Source organism: Gorilla gorilla, chromosome 4, assembly GCF_029281585.2.
Source record: "Gorilla gorilla gorilla isolate KB3781 chromosome 4, NHGRI_mGorGor1-v2.1_pri, whole genome shotgun sequence".
Lineage (NCBI taxonomy): Eukaryota > Metazoa > Chordata > Mammalia > Primates > Hominidae > Gorilla > Gorilla gorilla.
Window position 1 is genome coordinate 146,939,280 of NC_073228.2, and position 18,623 is coordinate 146,957,902.

Genomic DNA, 18,623 nt, shown 5'->3' on the forward strand with positions numbered 1-18,623 from the left:
GAACCCTTCTGTGGATTTGGAATCTTAGTCCTTCCAGAAAGGATTATGGTCATGTCCATAGAAGCTGCAATGAGATTTACATCTCTTGGGAAGTGACAAGCTCTCAGCGCTGGGTCCCAGAGCCGCTGTTCCTGTTGGAGCTAAGCCACATGGCTAAGGGCCAGTCCCTTAACCTTTGATTTAGCTCCTTTTGTCCCTGTCCTTTCATCTGTAAAATGGTGCTAGTAATGTGGATCTGGTTTCAGAAGACTGCTGTTTATTTTAACTAATTAAAGATTGTTACAATGGTGAAATTCAATGGACTCTACAAATATTAATATTGGTGCTGATCATAGGTGGCTATTAGCTGGGTAGCAGGTAACTCGCACCTAGAAGCTCTTACCTGCTCTAGGCCCCAGTTCAGGTTTGGCTAAGATTCTGTTCTTCCACCAGGCTTCCCAGTAGAGGTCTCCAGCACAATGACCAAGAGGAAAATGGGGAACAACTGCAGAAACCTATGAGGTTAACACAGATATATAGGCACAAAGGCACAGGGCCTGACACATTTTAATTAAATATGAACAGTACTATAATCTGGTTTGTACATGTCTTGAATTCTCTTATTGGGTTTTATGCTAGCTTGTAAAGTTCTTATCTCTTTTTGGTTTTTGTTTGTTTTTGTTTTTTAGACAGCGTCTTGCTCTCACCCAGGCTGGAGTGCAGTGGTGCGATCTCGGCTCACTGCAACCTCCATCTCCTGGGTTCAAGCCATTCTTATGCCTCAGCTTCCCGAGTAGCTGGGACTACAGGCGCACCACATTTTGTATTTTTAGTAGAGATGGGGTTTTGCCATGTTGGCCAGGCTGGTCTCAAACTCCTGGCCTCAAATGATCTGCCCACCTGAGCCTCCCAAAATGCTGGGATTACAGGTGCAAGCCGCCACACCCGGCCATATCTCTCTCTCTTTGAATGTTAAGCAACCTATGGAATTTCAGCATTTAGGTCTTAGTTGAGACCTTTCCAAGTCTACAGAGAGGATGACTAATACTGTTACCCCTCTGATCAGAATTTTCTAATTGCTTTTCATCTCACTCAGTGAAGAACAAAGCTTTTACAGTGGCCTGCAAAGTTTTCCAGGATTTGCCACCCTCAAGTCCATTATGTCTCTGACTTTTCCTGATACTTGCCCCCTTGCTCTCTGGGCTCCAGGTACACTGGCATTACCAGCATGCCACACAGGTACTTACCCCGAGGTGTTTGTACCTGCTGTTTCCTCTGCCTGTAGCTCCCTTCCCAGATGTCCTCATGGCTTGGCAAGACATGTCTTCTCCATGAGATGTCCTTGACCACCAGTCTAAAGCTACAAACATTTCCTCTATACTCCCCTCCCTTTCATGCTGGCTGTTTCACCATAGCACCATATATTTTCTTTGCTTATCGCCTGTCCTACTCCAAAAGAATGTAAGCTTCTCTAAGGCAGGCAACTGGAGGAGTCTGTCTTGTTCACCAGTATATCTCCAGCACTTAAAGCAGTCCCTGGCACACAATGGGTGCTAAAAAATAGTTGGTAATTGAAAAATAGATGTTGCAGTTTTGGCCTTTGTGCTGGGTCACCTTGCACTTTCTTCGTTGGGTAGAAAGTCCCAAAGCAATGTCTCCATGGCTTGCTTGACTTTGGGACAATGTTAGCTTAAAGGTAGTAGGTTGTGTGGTTGAAGGAAATGTCAGTAACAACAGGAACCGGCATTTGCAGCACTTGGTAACACCAGACTGGCATACACATGTGCCACTTTTAAACCTCCTCTATTTACCCTCTGGCATCTTTTTCTAGATGTGAGAACTAATCAATAAATCAATGATAATGAATGTGAAAGCATTTTATGAACTATAAAATGCTTTGCAAATGTTAATTACATTGGACTTTAGAATGAATTGTTATGTAATTTAAAATAGTTAAGTAATTTTCCAGGAAGAAAGGCTTTCTGAGTCAGCTTCTCTGCACGTCTTTTTATATGTGAATGCTGCTCTTCCCCATCTGCGCCCTGTGGACTGGGACCAAGAATACAGCTACTAGCTGAAGCCTAAACTGTCCAGGATGAGATAGGTGAAAGCTAATCAGTTAACCCCTGGATCTAAGGAATGTGTTTTCCCTGTGCATAAGACTTCTCAAATCCCAGGTAGCTGAGACAATGTAGGGCAAATAAAATGCAGGTTGGCCTATTTAATCTCTAAATGACTAATTTTGGAAAACTAGGCACCTTACAGCAAAAGTATCATTCTTCTTGGGTTCTAGTAATTCCCATGACCCAGATTAGTTTATTTACCAATAGAGAAGCTTAGAGATTTTATACTGTTGGTGGACATAGATGACCCTAATAATCTTGTTTGCTTTCAAATTATCCTTGTAAAAATAATCAGGTTCTTCTTTGACCCATGATCTCCTTAAGGTTAGGCCATGTAGAAAAGAAGAGAAGCAAATGAGATAAAATAACAGGATATGTATTGTATCTCTCTCTCTGACTGTCTGTCTGTCTGTCTCTCTCTCTCTGCCTCATACTAGAGCATTTAAGAGCAGTAGCTTTGAAATCAGACTGCAGACTTTTTGGTCTCAAATTCTAGATATGTGACCTTAGACAGATTTCTGAATTTGTCTGAGCTCCAGCCTCTCCATTTGGGATATTAATGGAATTTCCCTCCTAGGGTTACTTTAAAGATCACATGAGATAATTGAGGGAGTGGTTATCCCTGGCTCACAGTAAGTTCTCAGCTCATGTTAGTTGCTGTTACTGTTGATGGAAATCCTAGTAATAATAAAAGACAGGCAGGAAATAAAGGAATTTCAGAAATGGATAAAGAAAAGGAGAGATAGGAGACACTGTCTTAGAGAGCTATTAAATGTACCGAAAGGATCCTGGTATAGTAGTGTGAGCTCATGCTATATTATACAATGCATATTAGGTAATGCATGTAATAATTATTAGACCTCGTAAATATTTTTTTGGCTGTTATACCTTCCAGATTGTCCAGGGAGAGACGCCTAGTGCATTATATGCTGTCTGTGTCAGGATGAGCTGCTGTGGCCAACCACGCCCCCCCACTGCCCCCAGCTTGGCAAAGGCTCTAAGACAGCAGTAGGTGACGTGTTTAACCCAGGTACCTAGTGCAGCTGAGCCTTGACACACTTAGAAGAAGGTGGCCTCCCACAGCATACATGTGGTCCTTTGTTTTCCATTCAACACATGATACGCAAACTGCTAGGCACTGGCGTGTGGCAGTGAGGGAGGCTGATGACATACCTGTCCTCTTGGAGCTCTGCTAAGTAGGGGAGACAGAAAATGTCAATTCCATGAATGGTGGTATATTTATAATTCAGTAAGTACCAGAAAAGAGAATTGAAGAATTAGAATTATAGTAAGGGACCTGACCTAGAGTGAGGTGTCCAGAAAGACCACTTTGAGGAAGAGTGGCAAGGAGGACAGAGCCAAGTCAAGAGGGAGAGGGGCTACAGAGTGGCCCAGGAATGGGGATCAGCATTAGGAAGGAAGGAACTGAGGCCCAAAGAAAATTTTAGCTCAGAGGTGGGAGAGTACAGGGACTGGGTAGAGGAGGGCCTTGAGAGGTCAGCTGGATCCTGTAGGTCCTTTGCCAAGGGTTTTCTTTAAGAAAATATATTTTTGTTGTTATTGTAAAATGCATATAATGTAAACTTTACTACCTTGACTGTTTTTAAGTGTACAGTTAAGTGGTGGTGTATAGTCACCAACACCATCCATCTCCATAACTAATCTTGTAAAACTGAAGCTCTGTATCCATTAAACAAAAGCTCCCGATTCCCCTTTCATCCGGCCCCTGGCAACCACCATTCTACTTTTCAACTCTGTGAATTTGACTACTTTAAGTACCTCACATCAGTAGAATCATACAACATTTGTCTGTCTGTGACTGGCTTATGTCACCTAACACAATATCCCCAAGATTCATCCATGTCATAGTATATGCTAGAATTCCCTTCCTGTTTAAGGCTGAATAATATTCTATTGTTTGTACGTAACACATTTTGCTTATCTGTTCATCCATCAGTAGACATTTGGGTTGCTTCTGCATTTTAACTATTGTGAATAATACTACAATAAAAATGGGTGTACAAATACTTCTTTGAGATCCCATTTTCAGTTATTTTACACATATACCCAGAAGTGAAATTGCTGGATCATATGGTAATTCTGAGTCTAATTTTTTGAGGAGCTACCATACTGGATGCTAAAGAGTTTCAACTTGAAATTTAGAACAGTCAGAAGCCTTTGGTAGATTTTAAATAGGGAATGGAGTTGAATTAGAGAAGATGAGTGGAAATAGAGCTAGTTACACCCTCAGATTTTAGAATATTTCTGCATTAGATTGCAAGCTATATGCAAAGAGGTATCTTGTCTTTTTTTAAGACAAATCCTTTTTCCTTTTCTCTAAACAATTTTCAGTACCAAGTGGGCCTCTGTTAGTGGAGGTTAAAGTGGACCTAAGTAATACTGAGCAGTACTTAACATCTCAGCAGCCTTCTTTACCCATCTGAAATGTAGCTATGTGTTTCCCCAGAAGCAGAGAACACTTTGCTAGTTATTCACAGAGCTTTGACATCCTTGAATGAAAGCAGTACAGCCTGGATGAATGCATATATGGCCATAATTATCTCCTTTTTGGACTACAGAACCCATTTTGGCTATTTTTCCCTCCTTTTTTAAATTTCTCCTCCTCTCTCAATCTTACAGGGGTCACTCTTTCATTATTAGGAACCGGCTCTGACTGTGCCAGCCAGCTATAAATGGAATGCCATCATATTTAAGGGTAGTTCATCATTTTCATAGTTTTGTCAAGTGTGCAGCCATTTTCTGCTGCAAGAAAGAGGAAGAAACAGTGTTTAGTCCAGTATCACTCCCACAGGCATAAGTGCTCTCTTTCTCTCTTTTGTTTTTACTTCTTCCGATTTAGTGATTTGTGAAGTGAATGAGGGAGAGGCCCTCTTTTTCCTATTATAACCACTGATTTTTTCCCTTACGGTGACTTCATTTTGGGTTGAATTTTCTGAGGAAGAAGAATGCCTTTTTAGCATAGGTTGGACTTGCCCTGGTGGTGTGGGAGCAGGAGAGAGCTGGGGTTGGGAGTATGGACTCTGCAGACTTCATTCCCCTCCTGACTTTGCCCATCATTAGCTGTGTCAATTACTTACCTTCTCAGTGCTTCTCTTTCCTCATTTGTAAAGTGGTAGTGACAGTGGTACCAGCCTGCCTCAAAGGGTTCTCCCGTTGGGAGACACTGTGTAGAAGTACCCACCATAAGCACTCAATTAATTATTTCAAGCTTCCTGTCTGGCTTCTCACTAGATAACCATTCCCAGGAAGATGTTAAATGTGGTTGGTGAGCCAGGCCTCAGTTAGTACACAGAACGATGTATCTGACACCCTCATTCTGGTGCCACCATTGGGGCAGTCCAGCAAGCTGTGTTCATGGCCCTGATGGGTGTTCTTGACAGAGGCCTCCTCAGCGCTGTTTGGAGCAGTCCTGCCTTACCGAGTCCAGGTAGTATTCAGGCAACAGAGAGTCTGACTTGGTAGAAAACACGCAGTGAGTGGCAGTGAGGATTCCCCCCGCCATCCTCTGTTATATACTAAGGATAGATTTAAGGCTGGTGAAAAGAACCAAATTAACAGCCCTGGAAACTAAACTTGTCTGGTTAGCCACAAAAAAGTGTTGTTCCAGCAGCTTCATTTCCTGCTAATCCTCTTCAGCCCTAGAGCTTGGAGCTTCTCTGAAAGGGTAGTAGAGAGAAGGGTGATATTGACTGCAGCTTTGGTACCCACCCACTTACCTATAATACTTTCAGAATTGGTCATCTCAGGCCTACCCCAGCACCTGCCTGTGTTCTGCAGAAGATGCCTTCCAAGGTCATGATCCAGCCCCTAGTCCTAAGGTATTTGTGAACAGGGGAGCAGCTGGTGTAGAAATGTCCCATGGGATTGACCGTGACCTATCTCTTAGAGGAAAAAGCTTGGTATGGCCTCCAATGGTCAGTGGAGTGCTCAGAACTGTTCTTTGTAGGGTGGTGGGCTTTGTATGGTGGGGGAGAACTTGCTGGGCAGGCTAGGGGCATGATGTTGTTGGTGTCATGAAGGCAGAGTGAGTTTGGTGGCTTTGCTTTGGCTCCATGTGAGGCTCTCAGCCTGTTGTGCCAGAAGTACTTATAGGGAAGTGATAGAAAATGAGTACTATAGCCAGGTGTAGTGGCTTACGCCTGTAATCCCAGCACTTTGGGAGGCTGAGGCAGGTGGATCACCTGAGGTCAGGAGTTTGAGACGAGCCTGGCCAATATGATGAAACCCCGTCTCTGCTAAAAATACAAAAGTTAGCCAGGCATGGTGGTATGCACCTGTAATCCCAGCTACTCCAGAGGCTGAGGTAGGAGAATTGCTTGAACCCAGGAGGCGGAGGTTGCAGTGAGCCAAGATCACGCCATTGCACTCCAGCCTGCACAACAAGAGTGAAACTTAATCTCAAAAACAACAAAAACAACAACAACAACAACAACAAAAAACGAAAGAAAGAAAAGAAGTACTATTATGATTTGGGGTTTTCTATAGATTCAAAGTATTTCATATTTTTTTTTTTTACACAAAAGAATGAAAAGAGGAGAAATACAAATAGGTAGGGTACAGAAGTCTTTGAAACATAAGTGGAGAAGATGCAACCTCTTGCCCCAAGCAGAAGCAGGCCACTAGGGGTTCCTGGGCAGGATACCAAGCGAAACTACCAACTAACAGTGTGGCTTTAAATTGGCAGTTGCTGCTACTGCTACCACTTTCATCAGCACTACCTCGACAGCCACCATGACAAGAGCAGATGTCATTTATTAAGCCATTATTTCATGCTAAGGGATTTACTTGCAGAATCATACTTAATCAGCCTTTCAAGTTTACAAGCTACAAGCTACATATTATTGCTCCTATTTTATATGTGAGGAAACAGGTTTAGAGAGGCCAGGTGACTTGCCTGCTGCCGTCCAGCTGTTAATGTCTGTCTGATTCCAACTACTGTGCTATGATCTCCCTTAGCTTTATTGTCCAAATTTGCAAATTGGAGAGATATTTGCACTTTATACCTCTATAGCAGTATTTCTCAAATAGTAGTTCACGGCATATAAGTGGCTCATGAAAACAATTTATTGGATAAAAATAGAATCGAACAGGATAGGATGGGAATAGAAAATATCAGAGTGTGTCATACTTACTATTCCTGAAAACTTGTTTCTGATATAGTGTGGGGGTGTGTGCCTGTATGTTTATGTATGTGTGTATTGCTTGGTAAAATATACTTCCTACCTTGGGTCATAGTTAGAAAGTTTGAGCGCTACTATTATAGAGTTATTATATAGGTCAGATAAATGTAAAAAGTTGTTGTAGAGCTTTTTTAGAAAGTCTAAAATGCTCTGTAAGCCTAAGTTCCTGTTTAATATTGGAAGGTGAAGCAAACAAGGAAGGGATGGTGGATAAGTGGGATGAGCTGTTGCTCCACCCATCCAACCCATGGTACATTATGAATCTGTCACTACATTGTATCCAGTGGAGCCAGTACTCCTCTTTGACATTTTTCAACATAACACTCTAGGCCTCAAGATGAAACTTATCTCCAAACCCTACAATAAGCTTATGTATTGTTGGAATACTTTAGGACCAGTCTGGTGTTTTAAAGTACTCCTTAGCACTTATAGAGCTCTGGCTCTCATTTAAACTCTAGGACAACAGATGTGATCCCTATGACAGCCTGGGGGGTCTCTGCCTTACAAGCCCTACAAGGGTTGGCTACTGCTATTCCCATCATAATGCTCCCTCTGCCACCATCCCCACCACCATCTTTATCTGGAAGTGATTTACCTCCTTCTGCCTCTCAAAGGACATCAGACCAAAACAGAGTCTCCATCTATTTCCTCTTAAAGCAAAGGTGGCAAGAGGCCCCTCTGCCAAGGCCATTTTCATGGAACATGCTCTTTCCTCATTGAATCCAGTTTGTGCGGGAACTGCCTGAAACATGGGGTACCTATACCTCCCTACCCCCAACAACTGCCCTGAAGTCATGCCCCTCGGGAGATCCACTGCTTCTCAGTGGATGCAGCCATTCTGATGATCACAGAAGAAACTGGATCTCTCCCAAGTGAATATCACATGCAAAACTGTTTCTCTGCAGCAGCCAAAGGAAGCCTGTAGAATTGGCAGTTCTTTCAAAAGACACCACAGCAGAGTAGTCCACGTGGATGTAGGGATCTGAAAGGCATGTGTCAAAGACTCCTTCACTGCAACGTGAAGTGTACAAGAAGCTTCTCTGTGTAGATTTTAAGTCAAGACTCAACATGACATTCTGAGCCATGTGAGGAGGAACTCAGACAGCTCAATTTGACAAAAGAGCAGGTTCTCTGTGTTTTATAGACCTTGCTAATGAACAAGTCCCGTGGCCTCTGCTGGACCGGCTCTGCAGTGCTCTGCCAGCCTGTTTCCCATGCATCTGTAAATTCATCGAGCTATAATGGATGGCTGGTGCCTGCAGAGGCTGACGTCTAGGCCTTTCTGTCCGGGATACATAGAGATCTCAAGCCATTAATAATTCATTCTGGAGTAATGAACATAGCTGTACCAAGTTGTGAGCAGTAATAATCAAGTGATGGATCAATTTATTACTTCAGTGTGCCGAAAGATAATGGTCATTAATAATGAAAGGTGTAACTCTTCCCACCCAAAAAAAAGTTTCCTAAGACTTAGATCAATGTGTCTTTTAAGTTCTAAAATAACATGGATCATTAAAAGGGAAATGAATTATGCTGGGTAACTTCAAGCTTATTTATATTCAGAGTTGCTAATCCAGAATTACTATACCTTTTTTCCAAATGCCTTTGGGCACTGGGGCCTGCAAATCAGAGTAATTATTACTCATTAATTAAGTCTAAGAAATGGAACATAGCTCAAGACTTTGAAAAGGGAGGTTGGGATAGTTGAGATACATTCCCCAAAAATCATTTGAAGTTTAATGAGTAAGTAGCTGGGTTGGGAATAATTGTTTTAGGCCTACTCAGAAACTCTCCTCATCTTTTATTGCCTTAGTGAAAGCTCATTGTGCACCTCCTGTGCCAAGCAGTGTGCTCAGCACTGGTGCTACCAAATAAAATACCATACTTCCTCTTCTCAGGCCTTGGTAGGGATGACAACACTGTGTAATAAATGCAGGAGCAGGCCAACACTTCTGCCTTCACTGGGTATAGAGGATTGGAGAAAGGTGAGAGGAAAGTACAGAAAGGAATGGGCCATTTGAGCTGAGCCTTGCATATTAACAGTTTGCCAAGCAAAGAAAGCAGCAGAAGAACATTGCAGGCAGAGGAATGATATGGACAAAGGCAGAGAGGTGTGGAAGTGGAATGAGAGTGAAAAGTGAATTAGTATGATAATTACCACATATCCCATGCATTCTCACATTTAATCTGTACAACATTCACATGAAGTAGGTATGTTATTCACCCAACCTCTTCTTTTTTTTAAAGATGAGGAACCCAAAGCTTAGAAATATTGAGTCACTCTGCCCAGGGACCCAGAGCTGGGAGGTGGCACAGGCAGGCCTAGTGGTGATTTGAGGAAAGGTATACTGTTTTATAAGAGTTCAGTCTTTGTGTTAAAAATAGTCGGGCAGGCCAGGCACAGTGGCTCACGCCTATAATTCCAGCACTTTGGGAGGCCAAGCTGGGAGGATCACTTGAGACCAGGAGTTCAAGACCAGCCTAGGCAACATAGCAAGACTCTGTCTCTACGGAAAAATTTAAAAACTAGCCAGGTGTGGTGGCGCATGCCTGTAGTCCTAGCTACTCAGGAGGCTGAGGCAGGAAGCTCTCTTGAGCCCAGGAGTGTGAGGGTGCAGTGAACTATGATCATGCCACTGCACTCCAGCCTGGATGACAGAGAAAGGCCTTGATCACACACTGGGGACTGTTGTGGGGTGGGGGGAGTGGGGAGGGATAGCATTAGGAGATACACCTAATGCTAAATGACGAGTTAATGGGTGCAGCACACCAGCATGGTACATGTACACATATGTAACAAACCTGCACGTTGTGCACATGTACCCTAAAACTTAAAGTATAATAATAAAAAAAAAAAAGAAAGAAAGAAAGAAGAAAGAAAAATAGTGGGGCCCACTACAGGTTTACAGTCGTCATTATCAGAACAATTAAACAATAAAAGCACTGCTAAACATTCACATATGCCATGCCATTGTGTTCTCCCCAGGGGAGGTGTGCGAGCTGAGTTTTAGGTGGAACTGCTGATAGCAGGGAGGATAAAGCTGAAATTAGAGGTTCTTGGGTCAGGAACCCTAGTTAGGAGGCTGTTACTTTAGTCAGATGTAGTGTGGAGAAGCCTGACGGGGAAAAATGATCATCATCCAAACCATGTATTTTTATATTGGTCTACAATTTGAAGGTACTTTCATAAAAAAATAGCTTGTTGATTCACTTGCACACGGGACTTTTGTGACAAGAGGCTAAGTTTAATGACTTAGCTCTTTTGGGAGGGGAAGTATAAGGACATAGAATTTCCTTGCCACACAGGGAAGCTGATGTTGAAAGTAGTGATGTTGAAAGCAGCTTGTAAATATGCATACTTGCTGAGTGACTGAGGCACAGAACTGAAGTCTCTCCCCCTTGCCAGGTCAGAATTTGACCATCTGCATTACCTTTGTCAAACTGGAAATGTGATGTGATTCTGGGTAGAATGGAAAACATAAGTAAAACCAGGAGAGTCAGCAAGAACTAAGAAAATGTTTATAAAATATTCTTTAAGTGGACCAGAAACAGGCCACTCTCCCTGCTGCAGGTGTTGCTTAGCAATCAAAAAGCAAATCCTCTTTCTACCGGGGCTGTGCCACAGTTAAAGTTTCATAAACCTAACCATGCTCTGCCCAGCTTTAGAGGAGAAAGTTAAACTCTTAGCCCCAAAAAAATTATAGAAAAGTACACATCTGCTAATAAAATTGGTTGATATGGTATTTCAATAAAGGCTCAGTTTAAAAACCAGCACTTAAGGCAGTATAATCTCTTTTCTTCCTTAAAAAAAAAAAAAAAAGTGTACCAGAGAAACAGTGAGAAACACTGCAGGCATTTATAGAATTGTGTGAAAAAATACTCCATATAAATAGCACTAAATGCTAGGGAGGTAGGTCTGTGCAAACTGCCTATCTCTACCCAATTTGTCTCTAGTTTCAAGTTAGTAATGAATAGCTTCCTTCTTGTAACAGGTGATTTAGGGAAGCTCTTGATATTTTCTCAACAAAACTGAATGGCATTAACTTTTAACTTATTTGTTGCCAAGTAGATGATTTATATGTTTTTATACATGGGGCCAGCAAGTGAACAATTGAGTTTTATAGCTAGGTCCTGGTGGCCTGGGTATGGAGTTCAGATACATCTTTTGAGTAGTTGTTTATTCAAAAATATGCCTACGTCTTTAGCAAATTACTCACAGGGTCAGCGACTGTTGACCCTGTGTGTTTGTTAGACTTTGAGTGTAAGTGACAATATAAACACAGCCATATAGATGAATATACACTAGTGCGTTTTTATTTCTGTTTATGCCACGTTTCACTTAATGTGAGCCACATGTTTAATCTGATCGGCCTTTAATACTTTAAATCTGAAGTGCTGAATTTTCTTCCTTGGTTTTAAATATCCAGATCTGCCCATTTAAAAAATTATGTCTATTTAATGCTTATGTTTGCAAATGTATTAAAGCCATCAAGAGGTTTTACATTTGCCATGGAGAAAAATGCTAACGATTGCAGTTTAAACAGCTGCCAAGTACATAAATTGTAATTAAGAGGGATTAGCAGTTACCTGGACTTGCAAAACAGGGATTCAGATGTTCAAAGGTTAGTAATTTGGCAGATAGTTGCTTTGGTTGGTTGGTTGTTCTAGGCATAATGGAAATGATAAAGCGTGTCATATCCTGAAATAGCAAAATAGCCTGGATGCTGAAGATTTCTGAAATGTGGTAGATTTTCTGACTCCTGTGGCATCTGACAATGACCCAAGTTCTGGCTCCTACAGATGATGAGTCTATAAATAGGAAGATAGGAAGGATACAGGGTGGTTGGTATCTCTGTGTACACAATTTCTCTCATTGGTACCTTTTCTTTTCCTTCCTCCCAGTGTTGCTAACAACCACAAGCAGAATTTGATGACGGTGGCAAACCTTGGTGTGGTGTTTGGACCCACTCTGCTGAGGCCTCAGGAAGAAACAGTAGCAGCCATCATGGACATCAAATTTCAGAACATTGTCATTGAGATCCTAATAGAAAACCACGAAAAGGTAATATGTAATTGATCACTTGCAGTGAAGAATGTACCTGGGGGGAAGCTGCATTGGAATTGACCTTCAGAGTTGGCTCAGATTTGCATTGCTAATCACTCTTACACTGTCATGATGATGAAGTTGCTGGTGGTGGTAGTGATGGTGGTGATGATAATGTAAGGTTGGTGGTAAAGGTGTCAACCGTGGTAGTTACGATGACAACAGCGATGGTTATGGTGGTGGCAGTGGTGGGTAAAATTGATTGAGCATTATGTGCCAGGAACTGTGTTAAATACTTTATATGTATATAGTTATTTTATCCTCACAACAATTCAATGAAGGAAGTACTCTTATGAACCTCATTTTGGAAACATGCTTTGCCCATTTCTTACTTGATTGCTTTCTTATGAATTTATGAGTTTTTTAAATTTTAGGGATATTAAACTTTCTTCATTTGTGTTGCAAATATTTTTACCTATAGTTTGTCTTTCAATTTTATAAATGGTGTTGTATTTTTTATACCGTTTGTGTGCGCGAGTCTTTATGGTCTGTCTTTTCTTTTGGGGAATTGGGGTTCCTAGTCTTTCTTTTGAAGGTTTTCCTCATCCCCGAATTTGAAGGATGTTAACGCAGAGCTGCCCTTATAAAACTGGGGAGGGGACATAAAGCTTCAGTCCTCTCACCCACTTCATTGCTCTTACGAGCAAATCCATATGAAGCTTCTCAGAACTTGTGCAGGGTTCCCTAAAGCACCATTTGGCAGCAACAAATCTGGAATCTAATAAAAAATGCTGTTTCTCTTAAATAAAAACTTTGCCTAGAATGGCAAATTAATCATGCACAATAAATCCAGAATCTGACCATGCCTCACCACGTACACTGATAATGTTGGAAGCCACCACTACCTCTTGTCTGACTTTTTACAAGAGCCTCCTAATTTGTTTCTTTCTTCTACCCTTGGCCTGACAATTCTGATACCAGCCACCAGAATGAGATTTTTTTTTAATGTTAAGCCAGATAGTATCAGTTTTCTCCTAAGAATTATCCAGTGGCTTCCCATTTCATACATTTGCCCACATAGTCTCTGTCCTCTTACTGTTACTACCTGATCTCGTTTCCTGCATCTCTCCTATAGCCATCTTGTTTCTGCCTTGCTGTTTCTTGGACACCACAGGCACATTCCTACTTCAAGGCCTTCGCAGTTGTTGTTCCCAGTGGCTGGAACACTGTTCTTCCATAAAACCACATGGCATACTTCTCACTTCCTTCAAGTGTACTAAGTGAAGCCTACCTAGATCTCTCTGTTTAAAATTATAATCCCAACTTCCTGCATTCCCTTTTCCTTTTATTCCACTTAGTCTGTTTTCATATCAAAAGACAAAATCACAACAAGTTTAGTTTAAAGATGTTAATTGACTTTTATTTGCGATTCTAGAATTGGGCAACAGCTCATTCTGTAAAATAGAATGAATGTTCCAGGAGCTGAGCAGAGGAGGTTGGCTTTATAGACAGAAAAGGGCTAAAGAAGAGAACAAAAAGCAGATTAATTGTTTTGAAGTTACTTTCCTTGTAAAAGTTAAAGCAGAGGGGACTTCCTTCAGTGCTGACTAAAACTGGCCTGTTTGGGGATTTGCCTGTTATCTCTCCCCTCATTTATTGGAAGGTCAGACAAACAACTTATTTTTGGCTTGATGGCATAGAACTTCAGCAGAAGTAACTGCATTTTGATTTGGTCTCTTGAGCCTAGGGCAGGAGCTCAGTCCAAACCAATGGCCTCCTATCAATTTTATTTAACACATAGGACTTCACAAATTATAGAGCATGTAATAAAATTTACTTACTGATTAGATCCATTGGCTTTCTGACCTCTTCAAGCATGTGTGCTTCAGGAAAGCAGGGACGTTGTCTTTTGTTCCTCAGTAGGCACTAGTACATTGGTTTTGGGTGAATGTGGCAGCCAGCCTCCAAAATGGCTCCCAGTGATCCTGTCCACCAGTGTTCATTCCCTTGTGTAGCCCCCTCCACCTCTGAATAGAGCTAGCCTATGTGATGAATAGAATATTGCCAAAGTCATGGTATTTGACTTCTGAAAACAGAACATGTACATTACTCTGGGAAGGTCATCCTTCACATTCATAGGGTTTGTCGTCTTTGTGAGAGCAATTAGAATAAGCCATCTTGACTCCTTTTTCACTGTAGCTTCAGGCCTAGCCTGGTATGAAGCAAGGAGATGCTCCCTGAGTCTTTTTTGGAAGTCTGTGGTGTTCACCTCACAGCAATTCTAAGCATCCGTGGCTGTGCTCTGGCCTCTGGCTTTCTGGAGATAACACTTTGTATAAACTCCCTGCCAACAGAACTTAACTTTAGCCATCAAATCCAGTGCAATTTTATGTCCTCAGAAGGATGTTGTCGGAGACTTACTCTTTAAAATCCACAATGTTGGCCAGGCACAGTGGTTCACACCCGTAATCCCAGTGTTTTGGGAGGCTAAGGTGGGAGGATCATTTGAAGCCAAGAGTTTGAAACCAGCCTGGGCAAAATAGCAAGACCCCCATCTCTACAAAAAATAAAAATGAAAAATCAGCTGGATATGGTGGCACATGCCTATAGCCCTAGCTATGGGAGGCTGAGGTGGGAGGATCACTTGAGCCCAGGAGTTCAAGGTTACAGTGAGCTATGATTGCACCACTGCACTCCAACCTGGGTGACAGTGACATCCTGCATCTAAAATAAATAAATAAAATGTTTTAGAACATAAAAATTCATAGTATTTAAGGTCTTAGTTAATACTTACCAACCATTTCCTTAGACTTGGCTTTAATTTTCTATAATAGAAACACACACAAACACACACACACAAACACACAATGTCTAGGGGTGACTATTCTTCTGTCTAGTCTTAGTGTCAAAAGTTAGACAAAATCCTGAAACCCTATTTGAAGAAATGCTTTCCAGCAGCACCTTTTCATGTGAAACAAGTTTGCTTGAAACAAGCCCTACTACAGGGCTAAAGTATATATCCCCCATAGCGACTAGCACAGTATTCTCTCATGTTGTTAACATTTTATACAAGGTATTTACTTTGTGCTTCGGAATAATCATTAGGAGGGCTCTAGGAATAAATGGAACATAGCACTGAAAAGAAGGTGTGGAAACCTAGGCATCTAGCCATTGGAGCCACTCCATTGACGGAGAGACGAAGAGAGCCATGAGATGTTTTAATTTTCTATTGCTATATAGCAAATCATCTCCAAACCTAGTGACTTAAAATAGCAATTATTTTATTACTCTCAATTCTGTGAGTCAGAAATTTGAGAAGGGCTTATGTGTGCCCCTTTTGGTATCAGCTGGGGTAGTTTGACTGGGACTGGAGGGTCCAAGGTGGCCTCACTGCACACAGCTGGGACTTTGGTACTAGGTGTTGACCAGAATGCCTTGATCCTCTGCCACAAGACCCCCCTCTTTCCAGGTGCTGTCCCATCATTCAGGAGTCCAGCCCCAAGTTCCAAGAGGGCAAACACAGAAGCAGCAAGGGCTGTTAAGGCTTAGGCCTGGAACAAAGTATCATTTCTGTCACATTCTGTTGGCCAAAGCAAGTCACAAGTCCAGCCAGATTCAAGGCGGGGGGAGCTAGATGCCACCTCTGGGTGGGAGGAGCAGTGTGTGCACACAGGCGTGGGAGGATTGTTGACCATTATCTCTGCAGGGGATCTATGGTACCCAGCAAGTTTGCATTTAGTTCCCTTTAGGAATGACTCTGCTTTCTTATCAGTGGCTTGTGCTGAGCATGGGTAGCAACCCAGTGTTTTTATGGAGAGTGCTTTTCCGCCTCCTCTCTGCATTGCCATTTTTTATTCAACCAGGGGCCTCAGGCATCTGGTGGTAGTGACAATTTCAGCCCTTAAATGCCCTTTGTGAGCCTTGGTATGGAGAACCAACTCATAAATATCTAAAATTGGAAAAACATTTTTAAGATTGGCATTAAAGAAAAAGGAAAGAGAAGTGGGTAATTCAGTTTCTTTAACCTGGTAAAACACCTCTTTTTCAGTAGAAGGTAAGAGACCTCTGTGTTCTAACTAGCTAAGGCATACAATCTTTTCTCTCTTTGCCTACGTGTCTTTCTGTTGTTTTCCAAGGGTTAACATTAGACATTCAGCTGAGGGTTAATAGTGAACATGATCTCCTTTATTTTGTCACTCACACCCACACATCCTCAAGATAGTACCTGCAAGTCTAGAAACACCCTCTCCCCCCAACCCAGAGAATCCATCTATATCTTCCTCCTGGGAGCCATAGTGATGTGTTTCACACACAACTTGTGTTTGGTCAGATAGAGTGCACTAACGACATGCTTACCCTGTCACAGTGGTCCAGAACTTCTGTCCTCCACCTCTCTCACGGACCTGGGAGGGAAGCAGTGTTTGGCACAATTCTGGGAAATAAATATCCTAGATTAGGAGGAGACAGAGAGGAAAACAGCTAGGAGATATGATATTATGTTTGGGGGCTCATGGAAATTTTTCTTTTTCCATGTTGGTAATACATACTGATTGTTTACTCAATTAAAATTACTGAATCCTTTAAACGAATACAGTCCAGAAATAATAATGATGATAGTAATAGCTAACTTTTACTTACAGTTTATTGTTTACAAGATATTGTGCTAAGCAGCTTTATATCCATCATTCAATTTTCACAGCAACCCTATAAAATTAATATGTTTAGCTCTGTTTTTACAAATTATAAGCCTGAAGTGCAGACACTTTAAGAAGCGGCTGATTAGGAGAGGAACAGGGGTTGAACTTAGTACTACTCTCAGAACCCAAGCTATTAAAATCTACTCTAGTTAATCTCTTTTCAGTGCAGTAAGCATTTTATTGAATATCTACCATTAGCCAAAGATAAGTAAAATAGGTCCTTCATTTTTCAAGGCACTCCCATTTTATCAAGATAGAACTAACTATAATACAGTGTGCTAAATGACCTCCAGTAAGATGAATAAAGTGTTATGGCATCACTGAGGATAAATAATTTAATTCTACTGGCATTGGGCTCTGACAGATCAATAGAAGTTTTTTAGGCAGAGAAAGAGTAGAGATAGGAGGGACAGCCACTCAGAGGAGCGGCATTAATCAAGTTGTTTGTATTAAAATGACATGGTTGTGAAAGACTGTGGGTTGTTACCAAGTAGTGGGTGATGATGCCAGAGAGTTGGATTCAGTCCATTTGCTAAGGGTCCTGAAAACTATAGGAAAAGGTTTTGAACTGACTCCTGAAAACTGGGAGCTCTCAGAAGTTTCCAAGTGGAGGCTAAAATGATTATGTCAGCACTTTAGAAAGACATCCTTGGAAGCTGAACCAAATAGTACTTTGATTGCTGACATCAAAATCACACATTAAATAAATAACAACACAATAGAGTTAACCATACTATTCTAAACTTGCAGCTCAGATAGTGTCACCTTTGACCTACAGGCTTTGCTTGGAGGTTAGAGAGAGATTCTTAATTTGTTTCTTTTTGCCAGACTTCCTAAGGGGAAATACTAGCTCATAGCATCATTTCCTATTAATGACTCCATACCGTGGACTCTCCTTGAATTATATGAGAACTAAAGAGTAGATTTGATGGTGTAGCTCTTTTTAGCTACAGTCAAGTTTCTGAGTTGAAAGCTCAGATGGCAAAGATTTTGGCTCTTCCCACGCTGTGTTAAGGTAGCAGTCAGTTATGCAAAATTACCATTTCCGTATGAACAGAATCTTTTCCCCAAACTCACACCTTATCACACTGAGTCTTAAAACATAAAGTAGGCAAAAACTTAAGGTTATGGTTAAAGCAACCAATATTTTTATGCTTCCAGCTAAGATTTTCAAACAAAATAATGAATGCTGTCATTGTCCAAGATCTCAAGGCCCAGAAATTATATTTATTACAAGGTTTTCCCTTTACTTAGTGTTTTAAAGGCTTACTTGCTAATGACTATGACAATTTTAGATGTTTAAGAAGGACAACCATATCAAGAAAACAAACTGCTTGCTTTTCGTAGTTTTGGTTCAACATGAAATTTCAGGCTACTTAGTGTGTGTGTGTGTGTGTGTGTGTGTGTGTGTGTGTGTCCCCTTGCTGTTAAATTCCAACACATAATAGTAGGATTGCACTTGTTCTGTAACAATCCATGCTGTGTCTTGTGGCTGTGACACTCAAAATGGTTTCTGTACATGGAGCAGGATATGTGTGTGTTCATGTGTTATGTACCACAGGCTTTTGCCAGCATTGCC

The 18,623-nt window shown here is 41.4% G+C and overlaps 1 protein-coding gene across 9 annotated transcripts in view; it reads left to right on the plus strand.

Moving 5' to 3' along the window:
* ARHGAP26 (Rho GTPase activating protein 26) overlaps positions 1-18,623 on the plus strand; it is a 458,221-nt gene that overhangs the window by 337,977 nt on the left and 101,621 nt on the right. For all 9 annotated transcript variants that reach the window (XM_063706839.1, XM_055389277.2, XM_063706842.1 and 6 more), the window contains exon 18: positions 12,206-12,365. In XM_063706839.1, coding sequence (XP_063562909.1) covers positions 12,206-12,365 — 160 coding nt within the window. The remainder of the gene's footprint in view (positions 1-12,205; positions 12,366-18,623) is intronic.